The 19466-nt window shown below is 41.6% G+C and overlaps 1 protein-coding gene across 2 annotated transcripts in view; it reads right to left on the bottom strand.

Moving 5' to 3' along the window:
* Positions 1–19466, bottom strand: part of LOC126418486 (peregrin) — a 259171-nt gene that overhangs the window by 24512 nt on the left and 215193 nt on the right. For both annotated transcript variants that reach the window (XM_050085261.1, XM_050085262.1), the window contains exons 19-20: positions 15966–16354; positions 12131–12273 (exon numbers count right to left, since the gene is read on the bottom strand). In XM_050085261.1, coding sequence (XP_049941218.1) covers positions 12131–12273; positions 15966–16354 — 532 coding nt within the window. The remainder of the gene's footprint in view (positions 1–12130; positions 12274–15965; positions 16355–19466) is intronic.

Raw genomic sequence — 19466 nt, 5'->3', positions numbered from 1 at the left:
CAAAGGTCCCGAGTTCGAGTCTCGGTCGGGCACACAGTTTTAATCTGCCAGGAAGTTTCATATCAGCGCACACTCCGCTGCAGAGTGAAAATCTCATTCTGGAAACATCCCCCAGGCTGTGGCTAAGCCATGTCTCCGCAATATCCTTTCTTTCAGGAGTGCTAGTTCTGCATGTTTCGCAGGAGAGCTTCTGTAAAGTTTGGAAGGTAGGAGACGAGGTACTGGCAGAAGTAAAGCTGTGAGTACCGGGCGTGAGTCGTGGTTCGGTAGCTCAGATGGTAGAGCACTTGCCCGCGAAAGGCAAAGGTCCCGAGTTCGAGTCTCGGTTGGGCACACAGTTTTAATCTGCCAGGAAGTTTCATATCAGCGCACACTCCGCTGCAGAGTGAAAATCTCATTCTGGAAACATCCCCCAGGCTGTGGCTAAGCCATGTCTCCGCAATATCCTTTCTTTCAGGAGTGCTAGTTCTGCATGTTTCGCAGGAGAGCTTCTGTAAAGTTTGGAAGGTAGGAGACGAGGTACTGGCAGAAGTAAAGCTGTGAGTACCGGGCGTGAGTCGTGCTTCGGTAGCTCAGATGGTAGAGCACTTGCCCGCGAAAGGCAAAGGTCCCGAGTTCGAGTCTCGGTCGGGCACACAGTTTTAATCTGCCAGGAAGTTTCATATCAGCGCACACTCCGCTGCAGAGTGAAAATCTCATTCTGGAAACATCCCCCAGGCTGTGGCTAAGCCATGTCTCCGCAATATCCTTTCTTTCAGGAGTGCTAGTTCTGCATGTTTCGCAGGAGAGCTTCTGTAAAGTTTGGAAGGTAGGAGACGAGGTACTGGCAGAAGTAAAGCTGTGAGTACCGGGCGTGAGTCGTGCTTCGGTAGCTCAGATGGTAGAGCACTTGCCCGCGAAAGGCAAAGGTCCCGAGTTCGAGTCTCGGTCGGGCACACAGTTTTAATCTGCCAGGAAGTTTCATATCAGCGCACACTCCGCTGCAGAGTGAAAATCTCATTCTGGAAACATCCCCCAGGCTGTGGCTAAGCCATGTCTCCGCAATATCCTTTCTTTCAGGAGTGCTAGTTCTGCATGTTTCGCAGGAGAGCTTCTGTAAAGTTTGGAAGGTAGGAGACGAGGTACTGGCAGAAGTAAAGCTGTGAGTACCGGGCGTGAGTCGTGCTTCGGTAGCTCAGATGGTAGAGCACTTGCCCGCGAAAGGCAAAGGTCCCGAGTTCGAGTCTCGGTCGGGCACACAGTTTTAATCTGCCAGGAAGTTTCATATCAGCGCACACTCCGCTGCAGAGTGAAAATCTCATTCTGGAAACATCCCCCAGGCTGTGGCTAAGCCATGTCTCCGCAATATCCTTTCTTTCAGGAGTGCTAGTTCTGCATGTTTCGCAGGAGAGCTTCTGTAAAGTTTGGAAGGTAGGAGACGAGGTACTGGCAGAAGTAAAGCTGTGAGTACCGGGCGTGAGTCGTGCTTCGGTAGCTCAGATGGTAGAGCACTTGCCCGCGAAAGGCAAAGGTCCCGAGTTCGAGTCTCGGTCGGGCACACAGTTTTAATCTGCCAGGAAGTTTCATATCAGCGCACACTCCGCTGCAGAGTGAAAATCTCATTCTGGAAACATCCCCCAGGCTGTGGCTAAGCCATGTCTCCGCAATATCCTTTCTTTCAGGAGTGCTAGTTCTGCATGTTTCGCAGGAGAGCTTCTGTAAAGTTTGGAAGGTAGGAGACGAGGTACTGGCAGAAGTAAAGCTGTGAGTACCGGGCGTGAGTCGTGCTTCGGTAGCTCAGATGGTAGAGCACTTGCCCGCGAAAGGCAAAGGTCCCGAGTTCGAGTCTCGGTCGGGCACACAGTTTTAATCTGCCAGGAAGTTTCATATCAGCGCACACTCCGCTGCAGAGTGAAAATCTCATTCTGGAAACATCCCCCAGGCTGTGGCTAAGCCATGTCTCCGCAATATCCTTTCTTTCAGGAGTGCTAGTTCTGCATGTTTCGCAGGAGAGCTTCTGTAAAGTTTGGAAGGTAGGAGACGAGGTACTGGCAGAAGTAAAGCTGTGAGTACCGGGCGTGAGTCGTGCTTCGGTAGCTCAGATGGTAGAGCACTTGCCCGCGAAAGGCAAAGGTCCCGAGTTCGAGTCTCGGTCGGGCACACAGTTTTAATCTGCCAGGAAGTTTCATCAGTTATTTTGCTCCCCAAATAGCAAAACTCCTTTACTACTTTAAGTGTCTCATTTCCTAATCTAATTCCCTCAGCATCACCTGACTTAATTCGACTACATTCCATTAACCTCGTTTTGCTTTTGTTGATGTTCATCTTATACCCTCCTTTCAAGACACTGTCCATTCCGTTCCACTGCTCTTCTAAGTCCTTTGCTGTCTCTGACAGACTGCTTGCTCAATATACAGATTGAATAACATCGGGGAGAGGCTACAACCCTGTCTCACTCCCTTCCCAACCACGCTTCCCTTTCATGCCCCTCGACTCATATAACTGCCATCTGGTTTCTGTACAAATTGTAAATAGCCTTTCCCTCCCTTATTTTACCCCTGCCACCTTCAGAATTTGAAAGAGAGTATTCCAGTCAACATGGTCAAAAGCTTTCTCTAAGTCTACAAATGCTAGAAATGTAGGTTTGCCTTTTCTTAATCTAGCTTCTAAGATAAGTTGTAGGGTCAGTATTGCCTCACGTGTTCCAACATTTCTACGGAATCCAAACTGATCTTCCCCAAGGTCGGCTTCTACCAGTTTTTCCATTCGTCTATAAAGAATTTGCGTTAGTATTTTGCAGCTGTGACTTATTAAACTGATAGTTCGGTAATTTTCACATCTGTCAACGCCTGCTTTCTTTGGGATTGGAATTATTATATTCTTCTTGAAGTCTGATGGTATTTCGCCTGTCTCATACATTTTGCTCACCAGATGGTAGAGTTTTATCATGACTGGCTCTCCCAAGGCTGTCAGTAGTTCTAATGGAATGTTGTCTACCTCCGGGGCCTTGTTTCTACTTAGGTCTTCCAGTGCTCTGTCAAACTCTTCACGCAGTATCATATCTCCCATTTCATCTTCATCTACCTCTTCTTCCATTTCCATAATATTGTCCTCAAGAACATCGCCCCTGTATAGACCCTTTATATACTCCTTCCACCTTTCTGCTTTCCCTTCTTTGCTTAGAACTGGGTTTCCATCTGAGCTCTTGATATTCATGCAAGTGGTTCTCTTTTCTCCAAAGGTCTCTTTAATTTTCCTGTAGGCAGTATCTATCTTACCCCTCATGAGATAAGCCTTTACATCCTTACATTTGTCCTCTAGCCATCCCTGCTTAGCCATTTTGCACTTCCTGTCGATCTCATTTTTGAGACGTTTGTATTCCTTTTTGCCTGCTTCATTTACTGCATTTTTGTTATTTTCTCCTTTCATCAATTAAATTCAGTATCTCTTCTGTTACCCAAGGATTTCTACCAGCCCTCGTCTTTTTACCTACTTGATCCTCTGCTTCCTTCACTATTTCATTCCTCAAAGCTACCCATTCTTCTTCTACTGTATTTCTTTCCCCCATTCCTGTCAATTGTTCCCTTATTCTCTCCCTGAAACCCTGTACAACTTCTGGTTCTTTCAGTTTATCCCATCTCCTTAAATTCGCACCTTTTTGCAGTTTCTTCAGTTTTAATCTACAGTTCATAACCAATAGGTTGTGGTCAGAGTCCACATCTGCCCCTGGAAATGTCTTACAATTTAAAATCTGGTTCTAAATCTCTGTCTTACCATTATATAATCTATCTAAAACCTTCTAGTATCTCCAGGGTTCTTCCATGTATAAAACCTTCTTTCATGATTCTTGAACCAAGTGTTAGCTATGATTAAGTTATGCTCTGTGCAAAATTCTACCAGGCGGCTTCCTCTTTCATTTCTTAGCCCCAATCCATATTCACGTACTACGTTTCCTTCTCTTCCTTTTCCTACTGTCGAATTCCAGTCATCCATGGCTATTATATTTTCATCTCCCTTCACTACCTGAATAATTTATTTTATCTCATCATACATTTCTTCAATTTCTTCATTCTGCAGAGCTAGTTATCATATGAACTTGTACTACTGTAGTAGGCGTGGGCTTCATGTCTATCTTGTAGTAGCGTAGCTGCACTCCTATTTTTTTATTCATTATTAAACCTACTCCTGCATTACCCCTATTTGATTTTGTATTTATAACCCTGTATTCACCTGACCAAAAGTCTTGTTCCTCCTGTCAACGAACTTCACTAATTCCCGCTATATCTAACTTTAACCTATCCATTTCCCTTTTTAAATTTTCTAACCTACCTGCCTGATTATGGGATCTGACATTCCACCCTCCGATCCATAGAACGCCAGTTTTCTTTCTCCTGATAGGCCATATGAACTTCAAATAAGTTTTTTAAAAAACGGGTATCCTTCAACAACAAAACTGATGCATGACATCCGCCAAACACATGGTTGAAACAAAGTGGTGAGGTGACATGGTCGTGTAGACTCTGTTATAAGTAAAGCAAGTGCTAGAATTCTAGTGAATTGTAGAACAGGTAACTCCAATTTGGTTACAAAAGAGGATGCATCTAATACACTTGTACATCATATATTGAAATGCTGCTGAGGTCCATGGCATCCATATGTCGTTGGCTCAATATGAGTCATTCAGCATTCACGAGGGGATTTCTAAGAGTAAGTTAAACATTGTTATGGTAGGCAATTAACTTTTATTGAATGTTGCAACACACGTCAAAGCAGCACAGATACGTTATACTATTTTTCAACATAGTCACCCAAGCCTATGTAAACAATGTGTCAGAATGTTCCACCAATCATTCAATTTCTTGTTAACAGAAATCCGCTTCTTGGTCACGGGGCCAGCTAAGAACTGCGGTGTGAACCTCCTCATCACTGGAAAATCTCATTTCTCCCCAGCCACTCTTTCAAGATGCCGAAAAGGCGGAAATTGTTTTGTATGGCAGAAGATCTAGACTCCACAATTATCATCATCCATGTCTGTGCAGGTTTGGTCAGCTTTACAGCAGAATTTTACTACCGTTCAAAGCAATATTCCATTTGACCCATATATCGCCAAAATTTCACAGTTAATTTGTGTGTAATCTAGGTGGTTTACCCACAAGCATCATACTGTCCCACATACTTCAACTTTGTAATATGTTTCCAGTTGCTGTGTCCTTTTCACTACTGCACTGTAATGCACCAGTCATTGGTACTGCAGCAGAACTGTGTCTGCAGGAAACCTGGAATACCATATTTACCCAATTATAAGACAAGATTTTTTTTCCCAAATTCATTATTCACAAAGTATGGTGGTGTCTTATATTCACAGATTAAGCTATTGCTGGTTAGGTAAACATTTTTACATTGTTTAATAAATAAATACAGGGGGCTTTCTTATATTCACAGATGAAGCTTTAGCTATTGAAGTTCTGTATAAATTTATTTTGAAAAATTCTGATACGTAGGACTTAGCAAACAATACCTTCATTTGAATAGGATTGAGCTTTTCCAATACGCAGAAGCACTCGATACAGTCGATCAATCTTGCGACATTTGATTCGTGGTGCTAGTGCAATGGATGGATATGTGAAAAACTATGAACTAGGCATTACAACAGTCTAATGATTATCTTAAAAAATGGACATTTTTGTGAAACACAGGAGGAAATAGCATTAAATTGACTGTGGGGAAATTGTTCACACTCATATAATGGGTGCTTACATAAGCAAGGGAGCCAAAATATTCATTGTTTCAAGACACAATGTATCAAAGATTTCTGCCGCATACAGGGAAAGTGTAAAAACATCATCTGCTATGTCATAATGTGGACGAATAGCATTGAATCTATCAACCGATAAACTTTCGTTGTATTTGAATAGCTTTGGAATAGAAGTTCTCATACATATATGAAGACTGTACAAGTGAAGTTAACACTCAAAGGCAAAGATCTTGTCCTTAAAAACCATTACATGATTCTGAACCAAAGTCAATACTGTATTTGGGCATGAGAAACCAATGATTTACAAAGTGAATTGCAAATGAAAATTTGGTATCTGTTCATGTATGAGAATACTAGGGGAAACATTACCAGCTTTTAATTCACCTTAAAATAAGATAATGACATTCAATGAAAAGACAAAGAAAACTGATCCAGAAATGAATGTTTAACAAACGAAACGAATCACATTAAATTGATTGCAAATGTTTCCACAAGAATAAATGACAGCAGAAAGGCCTGTTGTGGAAAGCACTAGACTGCAGGATGAGTGAAAGTTCGAGAACTGGCTAAATCATAACTGTGATCTTTTATTTGTGTATTAGTTGCTTTTGTTACATGTAACCTGCACCATCCTTGTTTCACCATTGCTCAAGCACAGCACTATGGAAGGCTTGAGGGAGAAAAGTGACACAAGCTTAGCTGAGAATTATAATGAGTGTGGGGAGGGGAGTGGTGAGCAGGCAGCAAATTTGGTCTTGCTGCCAACAAGGGAATCTATACTGAATACTTTGGCTTTTTATGAATGTCTGCCATGTTTAAACTGCAGGTTGCCTGAATCAATTTATACTCAGAATTGAATTAACTTTAAAACTGGCCAGGTATTCAACAATAGCATACATTCCTGCAGGAGATGATAAAAGTCTAGACTGGGACCAGTTGCGTACTTACGTGTTTCGTGCAGGAAAGTTGTCAACGTTCGCTATAACGTAAGAGGGTCACGATAGGGGATGTGTCAGCTACTGAATCTACACAGCCAACAAGAGAGCAGCAGGCAGACAACATGTTTGTGTAGCAAAAGACAATGTAACAATCTCATGTCAGTATAGATGCGAAATCTACTGTGTGTGTGTAAAAAAAAAAAAGTGACATGTTCGGGAGGATCAGCCAAATATTTGTGACAATAAAGATATCAGTTTCATAGTTGCCCTATTAGGATGACGATAACAATGATGATGATTAAATAATGGTACCACAGACAGGCTAAACAAGAGAGGCAGTGATGATAAAATTAATGTAAACAATTTCTTTTTGTTTATTTTATTTCTCTTTGTATTATCAGTATGTAGGCAACCAATAAATGGCACAAATTTAGAGTAGGTGTAATAGTAACTTTTTACGCAGTTACATTAGGTCAATGAAAGTTTGTAATTTTAACTAGCAAGAATATGTAAAAACATAAATTTTTCTTCGGGTACCTCTTTAAAAAATAGGGGGTCTTCTTATGCTCGGGTAAATACAGTATGTGCTCTCTTATGACAATACCCTATTCTTAATACGAAATAGTCTTAGCATTGGACGACATGTGTAACTTACTTTTGGAAGTCACTATGCACAAGAACATCCTGAATGGCAGACATCTATAATCTTATACCAATTTTGTTTGGAATCTCCATCTAGGGATCACCATTCAGAGAGTAACATAAAAACATCTGGTAGCTGCCTCCCTGCCCCCCCCCCCCCCAACACACACAAGCACGCGATCCACCTTTGGAATGAGCTACAGCAGTGATTCTGCGTAGCAAGGCTTCAACAAACTGGTATGTTTTCTGGAGGTATGCGGCAGCAAATGTCTATGCACAGATCGCGCTCCAATAAATTATGGGCTGGCATTTTGTGGGCCTGGAGATGGTACCTAATAGTGTTGCAGATGCATTTTATCAGTTTCAAATCATGTTTCTAGACTCTGAGAAGCTCATCTGCAGAAACCAGCACAGTTTTAGGAAACAGCGGTCATGCGAGACTCAGCTGGCCCTCTTTGTGCATGATAGATGCCGGCTCCCAGGTTGATGCCATATTTCTCGACTTTCGAAAGACGTTCGACTCAGTTCCGCACTGATGCTTGCTTCAAAAAGTGCGCACTTACGGTCTATCCAATGACATATGCAGTTGGATAGAAAGTTTTCTAACAGACAGAGCAGCATGTCATCCTGAATGGGGTGACTTCAACAGAAACAAGTATAACTTCAGGTGTGCCCAAGGGTAGCGTAATAGGTCCACTGCTTTTTACGATTTATATACACGATCTGGTTGATGGTACTGACAGTGGCATTAGACTGTTTGCTGATGATGCTGTAGTCTACAGGAAAGTAGTATCACATGAAAGTTGTGAATAAATCAATGAGGGTTTGCAGAACATAAATGTGTGATGTAATGACTGCCTGTTATCTCTCAATATTAGCAAGTGTAACCTACTGCATATAACAAGGCAAAAATCCCCATTAATGTATGGGAACAAAATAAATGCCCAGTCTTTGGAAGCAGTAACATCTGTCAAGTATCTGGGTGTGACTATTCGAAATGATCTCATATAGAATGATCAGATTACACAAGTAACGGGCAAGACGAACTCTAGATTGTAGTTTATTGGTAGAATCCTGAAGCAATGCAGTCCTTCAACAAAGGAAATTGCTTACAATACATTAGTTCGTCCAGTCTTAGAGTATTGTTTGTCTGGGACCCTTACCAGTTGGGTCTCATTCAAGACGTTGGGAAGGTCCAAAGAAGAGCAGCAAGATTCATGATTGGTACATTTAGCCATCGCAAGAGTGTTACAAATCTCATAGAAAGTTTGAAGTGGGATACACTTGCAGATAGACAACGTGCTAAACAGAAGGGGCTGCTCACTAAATTCCAAAATCTGATCTTCGCCGAGGATGTAGAAGATATATTATTATTACCACCAACTTTTAAATTGCGCAATGATCACCACTCAAAGATAAGGGGACATTAGAGATCGTACTGAGGCATTCAGACAGTCGTTTTTCCCTTGTATGATCTGCGAGTGGAACAGAGGGGGAGAAATATGACTTTGATGCGAATTGCGTCCTCCACCACACATCGCTTGGTGGCTAACGTAGTATATATGTAGATGTAGAAATTGGTGGCCAAGACATGAACATGAGTTCACTATCATGCTTTGCTTTCAAACCACATAGTGCGATGCTGGCTTTGTGATGTGGTAAGAATCCTGCTGGAATAAACCAGCGTTTTCGGGGACACATTAAATACGAAGGGAACCAGTTAATCTGCAATAATTTTCATATAGTTAAGTCTGTCATGCTGCCTTCGATAACTACCACAGGTCCCATGTAAGCCCATGTGAATGACCACATAGTGTTAATACTGACCCCACCAGCCTGCAATTGTAGTGGTGTGATGGTTTGAGCAGCCATTCACTTGGCTGAGGTCATATCCAGGTATGACTGTTGACTTGATCCCATGCCCAGTTCAATTGTGGTCAACATAGGAACATGGAGGGGCCATCTTCAACAAAGTGCACTGAATGCTGCAATGAAACACATGCCTGCACCAGCTTTGTATTCCGTCATCAAATCTACCACTTACAACCACCTATGCTGTTTTACAGAGTGTACAAGCCTCTGCCCTCCAAGTTCTATGATGAAACCTCCTGGCAGATTAAGACTGTGTGCTGGACAGAGACTCAAACTCAGGACCTTTGCCTTTTGCAGGCAAGTCTTCTACCGAATGAACTATCTGAGCACAACTCACGACACATCCTCACAGCTTTACTTCTGCCAGTACCTCATCTCCTACCTTCCAAACTTCACAGAAGTTCTCGTGTTTACTGCGCGAGATATTAGCACTCCTGGAAAAAAGGATATTGTGGAGACGTGGCTTTGTCCACACTGAAGGGTTCTTCTCAGAACGAATTTTCACTCTGAAGTGGAATCTACACAGAGCTGAAGCTTCCTCACAAATTAAAACTACGTGTCGGGCCATGCCTCAAACCTAGGACCTTTGCCTTTCGCGGGCAGGTGCTCTACCACCCAAGCTACCTAAGCACAGCATATGACCTGCCCTCACACCTTTATTTCAGCCAGTACATCTGATACCTTCCAAACTTCAGTAGAGCACTTGCCTGCGAAAGTCAAAAGTCCCACGTTCAAATCACACACTGTTTTAATCTACCAGAAAGTTTCAAATTAATGTACATTCCACTGCAGAGTGAAAAATCGTTCTGGTACAACATCTTGTCAGCAATTTGTGATTTCACCGTCCTCCAAGCACTTTTCATAGAGGCTCACAACAGTAGCATGGGAATAACCAGCCAGCTTCTGACATGCTTGTTGCTCATTGCTGGGCTATAATGGTCTGCCCTTTGTCGAAGTCATAGGATTCCCCCATTACAGCACATATCATTGCTAGAATGATTCCCCATTTGTCCCTGCTCCACTTATGTACTTTTCTTACTGTCAAGTGCCCACAACAGCATCAGAAAGCTTTTAATCTTGCAATGAGTAGTGGTCATAATGTTTTAACCTGTGTGTGTGTGTGTGTGTGTGTGTGTGTGTGTGTGTGTGTGTGATCATTTCATTTACAGCATAGCTGCAAAGCACTCAAAGCATTAACAGGGACTTCACAGCAAGGTGATTTAATTAACCCTTTTCACGCCTGAGTAAATAAACTATACATGAAAAGTTGGCAGACTACTCCACATCCTTTTAGTCACACCAATTCTGAAGGCACTATTTGTTATTTTTAAAAATGCGCAATATTTATATGAAAATACAGCTGACCATATGAAATACCAGTATTGTATTAAATTGTTTACGTGATCAACTTCCTCACTAATGATAATGACTGATCTATTTTTCTGGATTGACTGAGTCCACAAGATGAACAATTATTGCATACAACAAAAATAATTTACGATAACACTGAATTACACTATGTGATCAAAAGTAACCGGACACCTGGCTGAAAATGACTTACAAGTTCGTGGCACCCTCGATAGGTAATGCTGAAATTCAATATGGTGTTGGCCCACCCTTAGCCTCGATCACAGCTTCTACTTGAGCAGGCATACATTCAATCAGGTGCTGGAAGATTTCTTAGGGAATGGCAGCCCATTCTTTACGGAGTGCTACACTGAAGAGGGGTATTGATGTTAGTCGGTGAGGCTTGGCACGAAGTCGGCGTTCCAAAACATCCCAATTTCTATAGGATTCAGGTTAGGACTCTGTGCAGGCCAGTCCATGACAGGGATGTTATTGTCGTGTAACCACTCTGCATATGCCGTGCATTATGAACAGGTGCTTGATTGTGTTGAAAGATGCAATCACCATCCCCAAATTTCTCTTCAACAGTGGGAAGCAAGAAGGTGCTTAAAACATCAAAGTAGGCCTGTGCTGCAATAGTGCCATGCAAAACAACAAGGGGTGCAAGCCCCCATTATGAAAAACATAACTACAGCATAACACCACCGCCTTCGAATTTTACTGTTGGCACTACACACACTGGCAGGTGACATTCACCAGGTATTTGCCATACCCACACCTTGCCATCGGATCGCGACATATGTACCATGATTTGTCACTCCACACAACGTTTTTACAGTGTTCAATCATCCAATGTTTACGCTCCTTACACCAAGCGAAGCGTCGTTTGGCATTTACCGACATGATGTGTGGCTTATGGGCAGCCACTCGAACAAGAAATCCAAGTTTTCTCATCTCCCGCCTGTCATAGTACTTGCAGTGGATCCTGATGCAATTTGGAGTTCCTGTGTGATGGTCTGGATAGGTGTCTGCCTATTACACATTACAACCCTCTTCAACTGTCGGTGGTCTCTGTCAGTCAACAGATGAGGTGGGCCTGTACGCTTTTCTGCTGTCTGTGTCCCTTCATGTTTCCACGTCACTATCACATCGGAAACAGTGGACCTAGGGATGTTTAGGAGTGTGGAAATCGCACATACAGACATATGACACAAGTGATACCCGATCACCTGACCACGTTCAAAGTCCGTGAGTTCCACGGAGTGCCTCATTCTGCTCTCTCACGATGTCTAATGACTACTGAGGTTGCTGATATGGAGTACCTGGCAGTAGGTGGCAGCACAGTGCACCTAATATGAAAACCATATGTTTTTGGGGGTGTCCAGATACTTTTGATCACATAGTGTATATTTATAGTCTTCTGCACACAAACTAAAGGTATTCTGAAAAGATACAACTCTTACTCTGCATGAAGACATCTGCTAGAATTAAGCCAGAACCGAGTTTCTACATCTTACACTGCACCTTGCAAACATCCTCTGTCAACTGAGTCACTATGAGTAGTAAGTAACCTATCATGTAATGCACATACACTTACCATGTGCGCTTTGTGTCAAAGAAGAGTACAAGATACACAGGTTCTTCATAGTTTGATGCCAGAGCAAGCACATCAAGCGGTGGTGCAGGTATTGGAACTCCATTGTGCAAGTAACCTGTCCTGGGCATCTTTGGGTTTATAATCTGTGAATAAAAATAAGCTTTCATTAGAAAAGTGAATTTACACTGATAATGCAATGTTTGTGACGACTATAAAATTGTGAACAAATCATCACACTTTTTGAAGTTGAACACCGGTCTACAACAGATCACCTGTGGTAAGTTAAACACCTGGACTAGAAACTGAAGGCCGTTGAGGTACTAGAGCTGCAGTGTGTTGTCCTAAGCATATTGCCACATTTTTAAGATGAGTCAATACTTCAATTACTGTCTAAAATACCATACAACGGAACTACAGGGGTCACACAGAAAGTACAGAATTTAGGGAAACAAATTCACAACAGTGTCATCTCTGGTGTACACATAGAAGCAGGGACCTGAAAACCCCAACATAAGTTGACAGGGAGACGATGTAGGATTTGATAGGTGAAGTAAAATATTTTTGTTCCATGTCACTCTAATACTGTCCACAAATCTAACTAGAACCTCCCCACAACATTCAAACCTTAACACTATATACTCTGAATCGCAGAAGTTTAAGTCTTGTTTATACTTCTCATAAGTTGCTCTTATGCAGTTCTCACCTAAAGATCTGAAAGTAATACTTGCTTATTTCTAATATTAAAGATCTGAAAGTAGTACTTGCTTATTTCTAATATTTCGGAAGAGAGTGTGTTAAGAGAAGCAGTGAGGATGGGTTGTGTGTCTTTCCTGAATACCACAAGCAGTAAGAGCATTGTTCACAAAAGCCAAGGTTCTAGGTTTGAGTCCTAATCTGGCAGGAAGTTTTAATCTGCCAGGAAGTTTCAAAACAGCACACACTCCACTACACAGTAAAATATTTATTCTAGAAATATTTTATGACTTTAATGTGGTGATTTCCACTGCTTTCTGCATCACCATTTCATTGATGATTACTGACTTTTTCACATATAAGAGCATTTTCCCAGCCATAAAGTAAAGGGTATCCCCATCTTCTATACATTCCTCCACTATACGTCATTAAAGTTTATACAAGTTGCTGTAGCTGATGTCTTCATTCTGAAAACTGGTTTGATGCAGCACAACAAAGCTTGTGCAAGCTTCTCCAGCTCTGCGTAACTTGCAAAATACATTCACTTGAACCCGTTGATTGTAGTCAAGCCTAGATCACACTTTAAAATTGTTAAATATCCTTCTCTGGTTTCACTATTACCAAATTAACTATTCCTTGATGTCTCAGGGTGTGTTCAATCATACTATCCCTTCTTTTAGTTAACATTTGCCAGAAAGTCTTTTGATCCCAACACAAACCAGTATCTCTTCATCAGTTACTCGATCTACCCATCATACATAAACATTCTTCTGTAACATCATACTTATAAAGCTACTATTCACCCTGGTCTGTAGTTTTTATCATCCATGTTTCACTTCCACATTAGGTTACGCTCCAGGAAAACATTTTCAGTAGCAGTACCAGTAGGTAATAAATATCTCAGGGGCTACATTAACTGGCCCCTCATGGCATGTGGAATCCTGTCTGGAGGTGGTCTTACGCATGGAAATCGGTTACCTCATAAAAAATAAATAAGTTATTGCAATTTGGACAGCCTATTATTAAAAATTTCACAAAAGACTTTCTAAGACTTATTTTATACTCGATGCCAGTAAATTTCTCTCTTTCAGAAATGCATTTCTTGCTATTGTCAGTCTGCATTTTATATCCTTTGTACTTTGGCCATTATAATTTATTTTTTTGTCCAAATATCACAACTTGTTTACTATACATCTTTCATTTCATAATCTTATTTCTTCAGCATCAACTAATTTAATCTGGCCTCATTCCACTGCTCTCATTATACTTTTGTTGATGCTCGTTTTATAACCTCTCTTCGAGGTACTATCCGTTCTGTTCAACTATTCTTCCAAGTGCTTCGCTATCTTTGACGGAATTACATTACCTTGAAACCACAACATTTTAATTTCTTCTCCATGAAATTTAGCTTCCTGCACAGGTTTATCTTGGGTTTCCTTCAGTTTTCTCAATGTACATATTGAACAAGATTGGGGATAGGCTACAACCTCATCTCTCTACTTTTCAATTCAATAAACTTTACCAACAGCTGTATCCTTTAGGTTAATTTATTTTATTTCAAACGCATCCAGTTTCAACAATTTATTTTGCCATCTTCAGGCCCTATACACATTTTCGAATCAACGAGCTTATCGTATAGCACCATAAAACTGGATACCGTGAATCCCAATCGTGCAACTGATTCATATGAAAGTGTGACACCAACTGAGCCCACACACAGTCCATGAACCTGTTCATGTACATAGGCTCAGTTGGTGTCACCCTTTCGTATGAATCAGTTGCACAACGTTTGGAATTCACGGTATCCAGTTTTATGGTGCTATTTGATAAGCTCATTGATTCAAAAAAAGCGTATGGGGCCTGAAGATGGCAAAATGAATTGCCAAAACTGGTTGCATTCGAAATAAAATAAATTAACCTAAAGTATACGACTGTTGGTAAAGTTTATTGAATTGAAAAGTATGTACCAGGCGATGTCCCCTGGCCATAATGGACCAACAGAGACCATCTCTCTACTGTCTCAGTTACTGTTTACCTTTCATGTTCTTCATCTCTTACGACTGTAGTCTGGTTTCTGTACAAGCGTATATTCCCTGTATTTTATCCCAGATAACTTACGAATTTCAAAGAGTGTGTTCCAGTCGACAGTGTGAAAAGTTTTTTTCTAAATCTATGTGTGCTATTAATGAAAGGTGCCTTTCTTCAACCTATAAACTAAGTCATAAGATCAGTATTGCTTTGAGTATTCCTATATTTTTCCAGAACCAAAACTGATCTTGCCCTACGTCACCTTCCGCTGGTGATAAATATAGCAGCATAATTTTGTTTGTGCAAAGAGAGGAAATGATGCTTTATTTAATCAATTAAGCTGTTCTAGCTAAGACTAAAATTAACTATCAGTGTCAAAGTCAATCTGATACTCATAATTGCCATCTGGGACGATTCAGGAATCCAATAGTGTGGCCTTACGAAGAGCCCTAGAGGAGCTGGTTCGCCATTACTTGTCTCCCTCTGACCTGTTCCAAAGTATCAAGTGTTTATTTGATAGTATGATTAGTGTTTTGGAGAGTAGTGTTGTGTCAATACTGATGTGGATTATTACTGGGACGAAAGGAAAAAGAATGAAATCTGGTGGTTGCACATTAACATACTCCTCTTCAATAGCACCAAAATACTACCATCCAGTGAATAAATCACTGTGAACCCCCTCCCTCAATGAGGTATTGTTGGACATGTAATATTTAATTCAAGATGCTGTTGCAGTGTCTGGTCATCATCAGATACTGTGCACTACCATCTCTCTGCTCACTGTCCACTAACTTCTGGCAACAAGCTTTTCTTTTACCACTAAAATTTGAGCCAGCTTTAACTGGAACAAGAACCAATGCACCAGCACCCGTTACCAATCTCTGATACAGAGGTGTGAGAACAACTATATAGACAAATCCTCATTCCACAAAGTAACTAGATAAATTTTTCATTCAAAATGGGTCGATTTTTTAACTCAAAATACAGATTACACTGCACCAAAAATACCACTTACGGGCCCACACACTCTCACACAATTTTGCACGATTCATAATCTGTCTGACTTACGTTTCTAATATTTACTGTGCAGATTAAAGCATTTAAGAATGCTCACCAGAGCTGGATACCAAGGGTACCCACGGCACTTTGCCCACACAAGGTCAAGGGGTTCAAAGCTGGAACCAGTGCTGTTGTCACCAGCATCATCGTCTGCTCCTGATGAGTAAGCAGCCCTCATTGCTCCACCAGAAGCACCGATGCCACTATTTCCACCTACAGCGCTGGGACCACCACTGCCGCCACCACCACGGCTGCCAACACCGCCAGCACTACCGCCACTGACTCCTCCGCCACTGCCACCCCCGGCTCCTCCGCCACCACCACCACCCGAACTGCTGTTTCCTTCTGCATCTTCATCATCGTCATCATCCTCATCATCGGATGATGTGCAGCTCCAACAGCTGGATTCAGACTGTGTTTCATCGTCTGTCTCAGGTGGAATATCTGTTTCAAAAAACAGTTGTTTTTGAGATGGGCCAAGTAAATTTGCAAAGTGATGAGAGACAACAATGTTCAATGCAACAAACTCTCTCTCTCCCGCTCAAGCATGCACATACTCCCCCCCCCAAACACACACACACAAACACACACACACACACACACACACACACACACACACACACACACACACACACGTGCATGCACGCACACAACCAACCAACCCCCCCCCCCTCCGACAAACACGACACACGCACACACACACACACACACACACACACACACACACACACACACGAGTGCGGGCGGGTGTGCGCACAGTCCCTTTCCTCCTGTCTCATCTCACACACACAATTTCATCCAGCTACTAACACTGACAGATTCAAAGATTACTTTAAGAGTCCTATAGTGTAACAATTATAAAGTTTCTTGATGATTAGATATAAAAGAAAACTCATGAGTGCAATGAACTATTTATGTGAAGTACAAAATAACTTGCTTTAGGGTATGGTATTACTGATACAATTATTTTTTTATTTATCTAGATGACAACCACAGTTTTTAATCGTACAATGACTGGTCTCAATTATAAGCTACAGTCCTCATTAGATAAAATGGTATAGCATAGTGAGCTTTGTAGTCCCCAAGACACACAAGTTTTACTACTCTTGTTTCAAATCTTGGCCATATTTATCTCTTTTTCTTAATACTACAGCCACCCCCAATTTTTGTTGCAGAGACAGTCCAAATAAAATGTCATAATTAAATGACTGATGTCTTAATTCCACGTCCCTCCTTTCTCCCTGAATGTATTATCATAATCTTATTCCTGAATATTTATTACTACATACATTCACAACAATATATATTACATTTCAACTCTTCACCTTTTTCTCCAATTTACATTCTCAACTGGTAACTTAATGAAAGAACAGATCTACTTTAGTCTTTGGTCACATAAATGGTATCACTGCCAATATCGACTTATTACAAAATAATTATCAAATGATCTCTTCAAAAAGAAAGAGCAATAAGGATAGTAAAATACTAGGAGACTATATTATTAATTAAACTAACTTGCACATACAACTACACCGTCCAGCCTAATTAATGTGCCACCTGCAAAAAGCCTGAATTTGGTCTGCAAGGATAGATGTATACTTATGTTGAACCATTGTATTTTCCAGAATGACGAGATCACTCCGGGAGTGCCATGAAAACAATCCCCAACTTTTAAAACTTCCACTTCTGGCCTGGACCCTTCTGATAACCGTTATACCATGTTTACTTTCAGACTTTTCATGCCGTACACGCCAACAGCCATTTGTCTGAAGAACCACAAAACGTGATCCATCTGAAAAGGCCACCTGTTGCCATTCAGTGGACGTACATTTGTGGTATTAATATGAAAAGTCCACCTGTCAGCATGCGTGCGTAAACCAGGCACCTGCTGTGGTGGTTTATCCTATCATATGAGACCGATGACTACCTGCGAAAGTAGCCATATCGTACACCAGCTCTCCTGTCATTGAGGAGACACTGTTGGTAGCCCTTTGGTTCATCAGGGCAGTCAGTTGCTCAACAGTTGCACATCTATTCGCCCATGCACAACTCTGCAGTCATCACTCACACCTGTCACTTATGGCCAGGGGTGCTCCATAGTTAACTTGGCAACAGGTTTGGATAGCGCCACTTTGCCATACAGTATACTTTGACCACAGTGAACTTTGCCATTTCAGAAATACTTCCACCTTTGGTATGAAAAACAATGATCATGCCATTTTGGATGTCAGATAAATCACTATGTTTCCAAGTTGCGTCAATGACTGCTCTGTTCTGCAACCTGACACTTTATATACATTCCACTGCTAGTGCAGCCATTAGCCTTCTATGAGTGGTTATTACATGTTCATGTCAAACAAATGTGGTAGTCACATTAATGTGACTGGACTATGTATTATATGGACTAAAATCCTTTACATAGTAACTTGTCAACTGAAGAGGACCAAAGGTCTGCTCATAATGCAAACACATCTGCTTTCTGACAGTTAAAACTGAAGGCTACGGTTAACTATGCAACAGCATAAAGTTGTTAACTTTTAAACTGCACATGTAAGATTAAAAATGTCCAACTGATAGAGAGAAACACTAGTAAAATATAGCTTAAGAACTGGTGTTGATAACTATACATGCACTACAATCAGGATGCATGACTTCCACCTGTAGACAAGGTATGCGAGTAGCAAATTATCAGTTGATGATCTCAAGTGCTCAGTAAACAGCCTGTATGTACAAACTGATAAACACATAAACTACTGTATTAACAGAGATTGTGAGTAGGTGTGGCATAAGGATGGCTTAGGATTTTGTAGATTGAGTGGGCTGTGGCTGCCATTTTGAGAGAGTGGGAAGCATTGAGTAGAATCCTTTGCCACATCTACTCCAAATCCCTAGTTACATGGGTCATACCCTTGTGGAACACACAGGGGCCAGACTTCTCCGATACACCCCCTCAGCACATTCTACTCGGGTCTGATCACAGGCTTATCCTATCATAAGAGACCTATGACTACCTGCAAAAGTAGTCATATCGTATACCAGCTCTGCTTTAATTTTCGGGCAGTATGTTATGTGGGCATGACCACCTACCAGCTGGCCACTCAAATGAATGGCCATCACCAAACTGTGGCCAAAGCAGAGTTGACCTCCCAGAGGCGGAAAACACTGCCAAATACTGCATGACTGATTTCAATATCTGTACCATCCGTATCCTTCCCCTCAACACCAGTTTCACTGGATTAGTAGATGGGAGTTGTCCTTACAACACATCCTTCAATCTCATAATCCTTCTGGCCTAGGTCTCCATTAACCCCAGCCCCATGACCCTAACTTCACTCACCCTGCACTCACATCCTCTTTGTCACAGTCTCCCTTTTCCTCAATTTATATCCCCATCCTAATCGCAATCCACATTTCCTGTGACATTGTGCGCAGCACAATCCCACGTCTGGGGCTAGAAAAAGCTCACTGGCACCACATTCTTATCCTGTGTATGACACCAATTTCCAGTTGTCAGTCACCATATCCCAACCCTCCCTCCCACTCCCTGCGTTCTACC

Source organism: Schistocerca serialis, chromosome 9, assembly GCF_023864345.2.
Source record: "Schistocerca serialis cubense isolate TAMUIC-IGC-003099 chromosome 9, iqSchSeri2.2, whole genome shotgun sequence".
In the NCBI taxonomy this organism is placed as follows: domain Eukaryota; kingdom Metazoa; phylum Arthropoda; class Insecta; order Orthoptera; family Acrididae; genus Schistocerca; species Schistocerca serialis.
The sequence above is the reverse complement of the archived record's forward strand: the minus strand, read 5'-3'. Positions and strand labels throughout refer to the sequence as shown.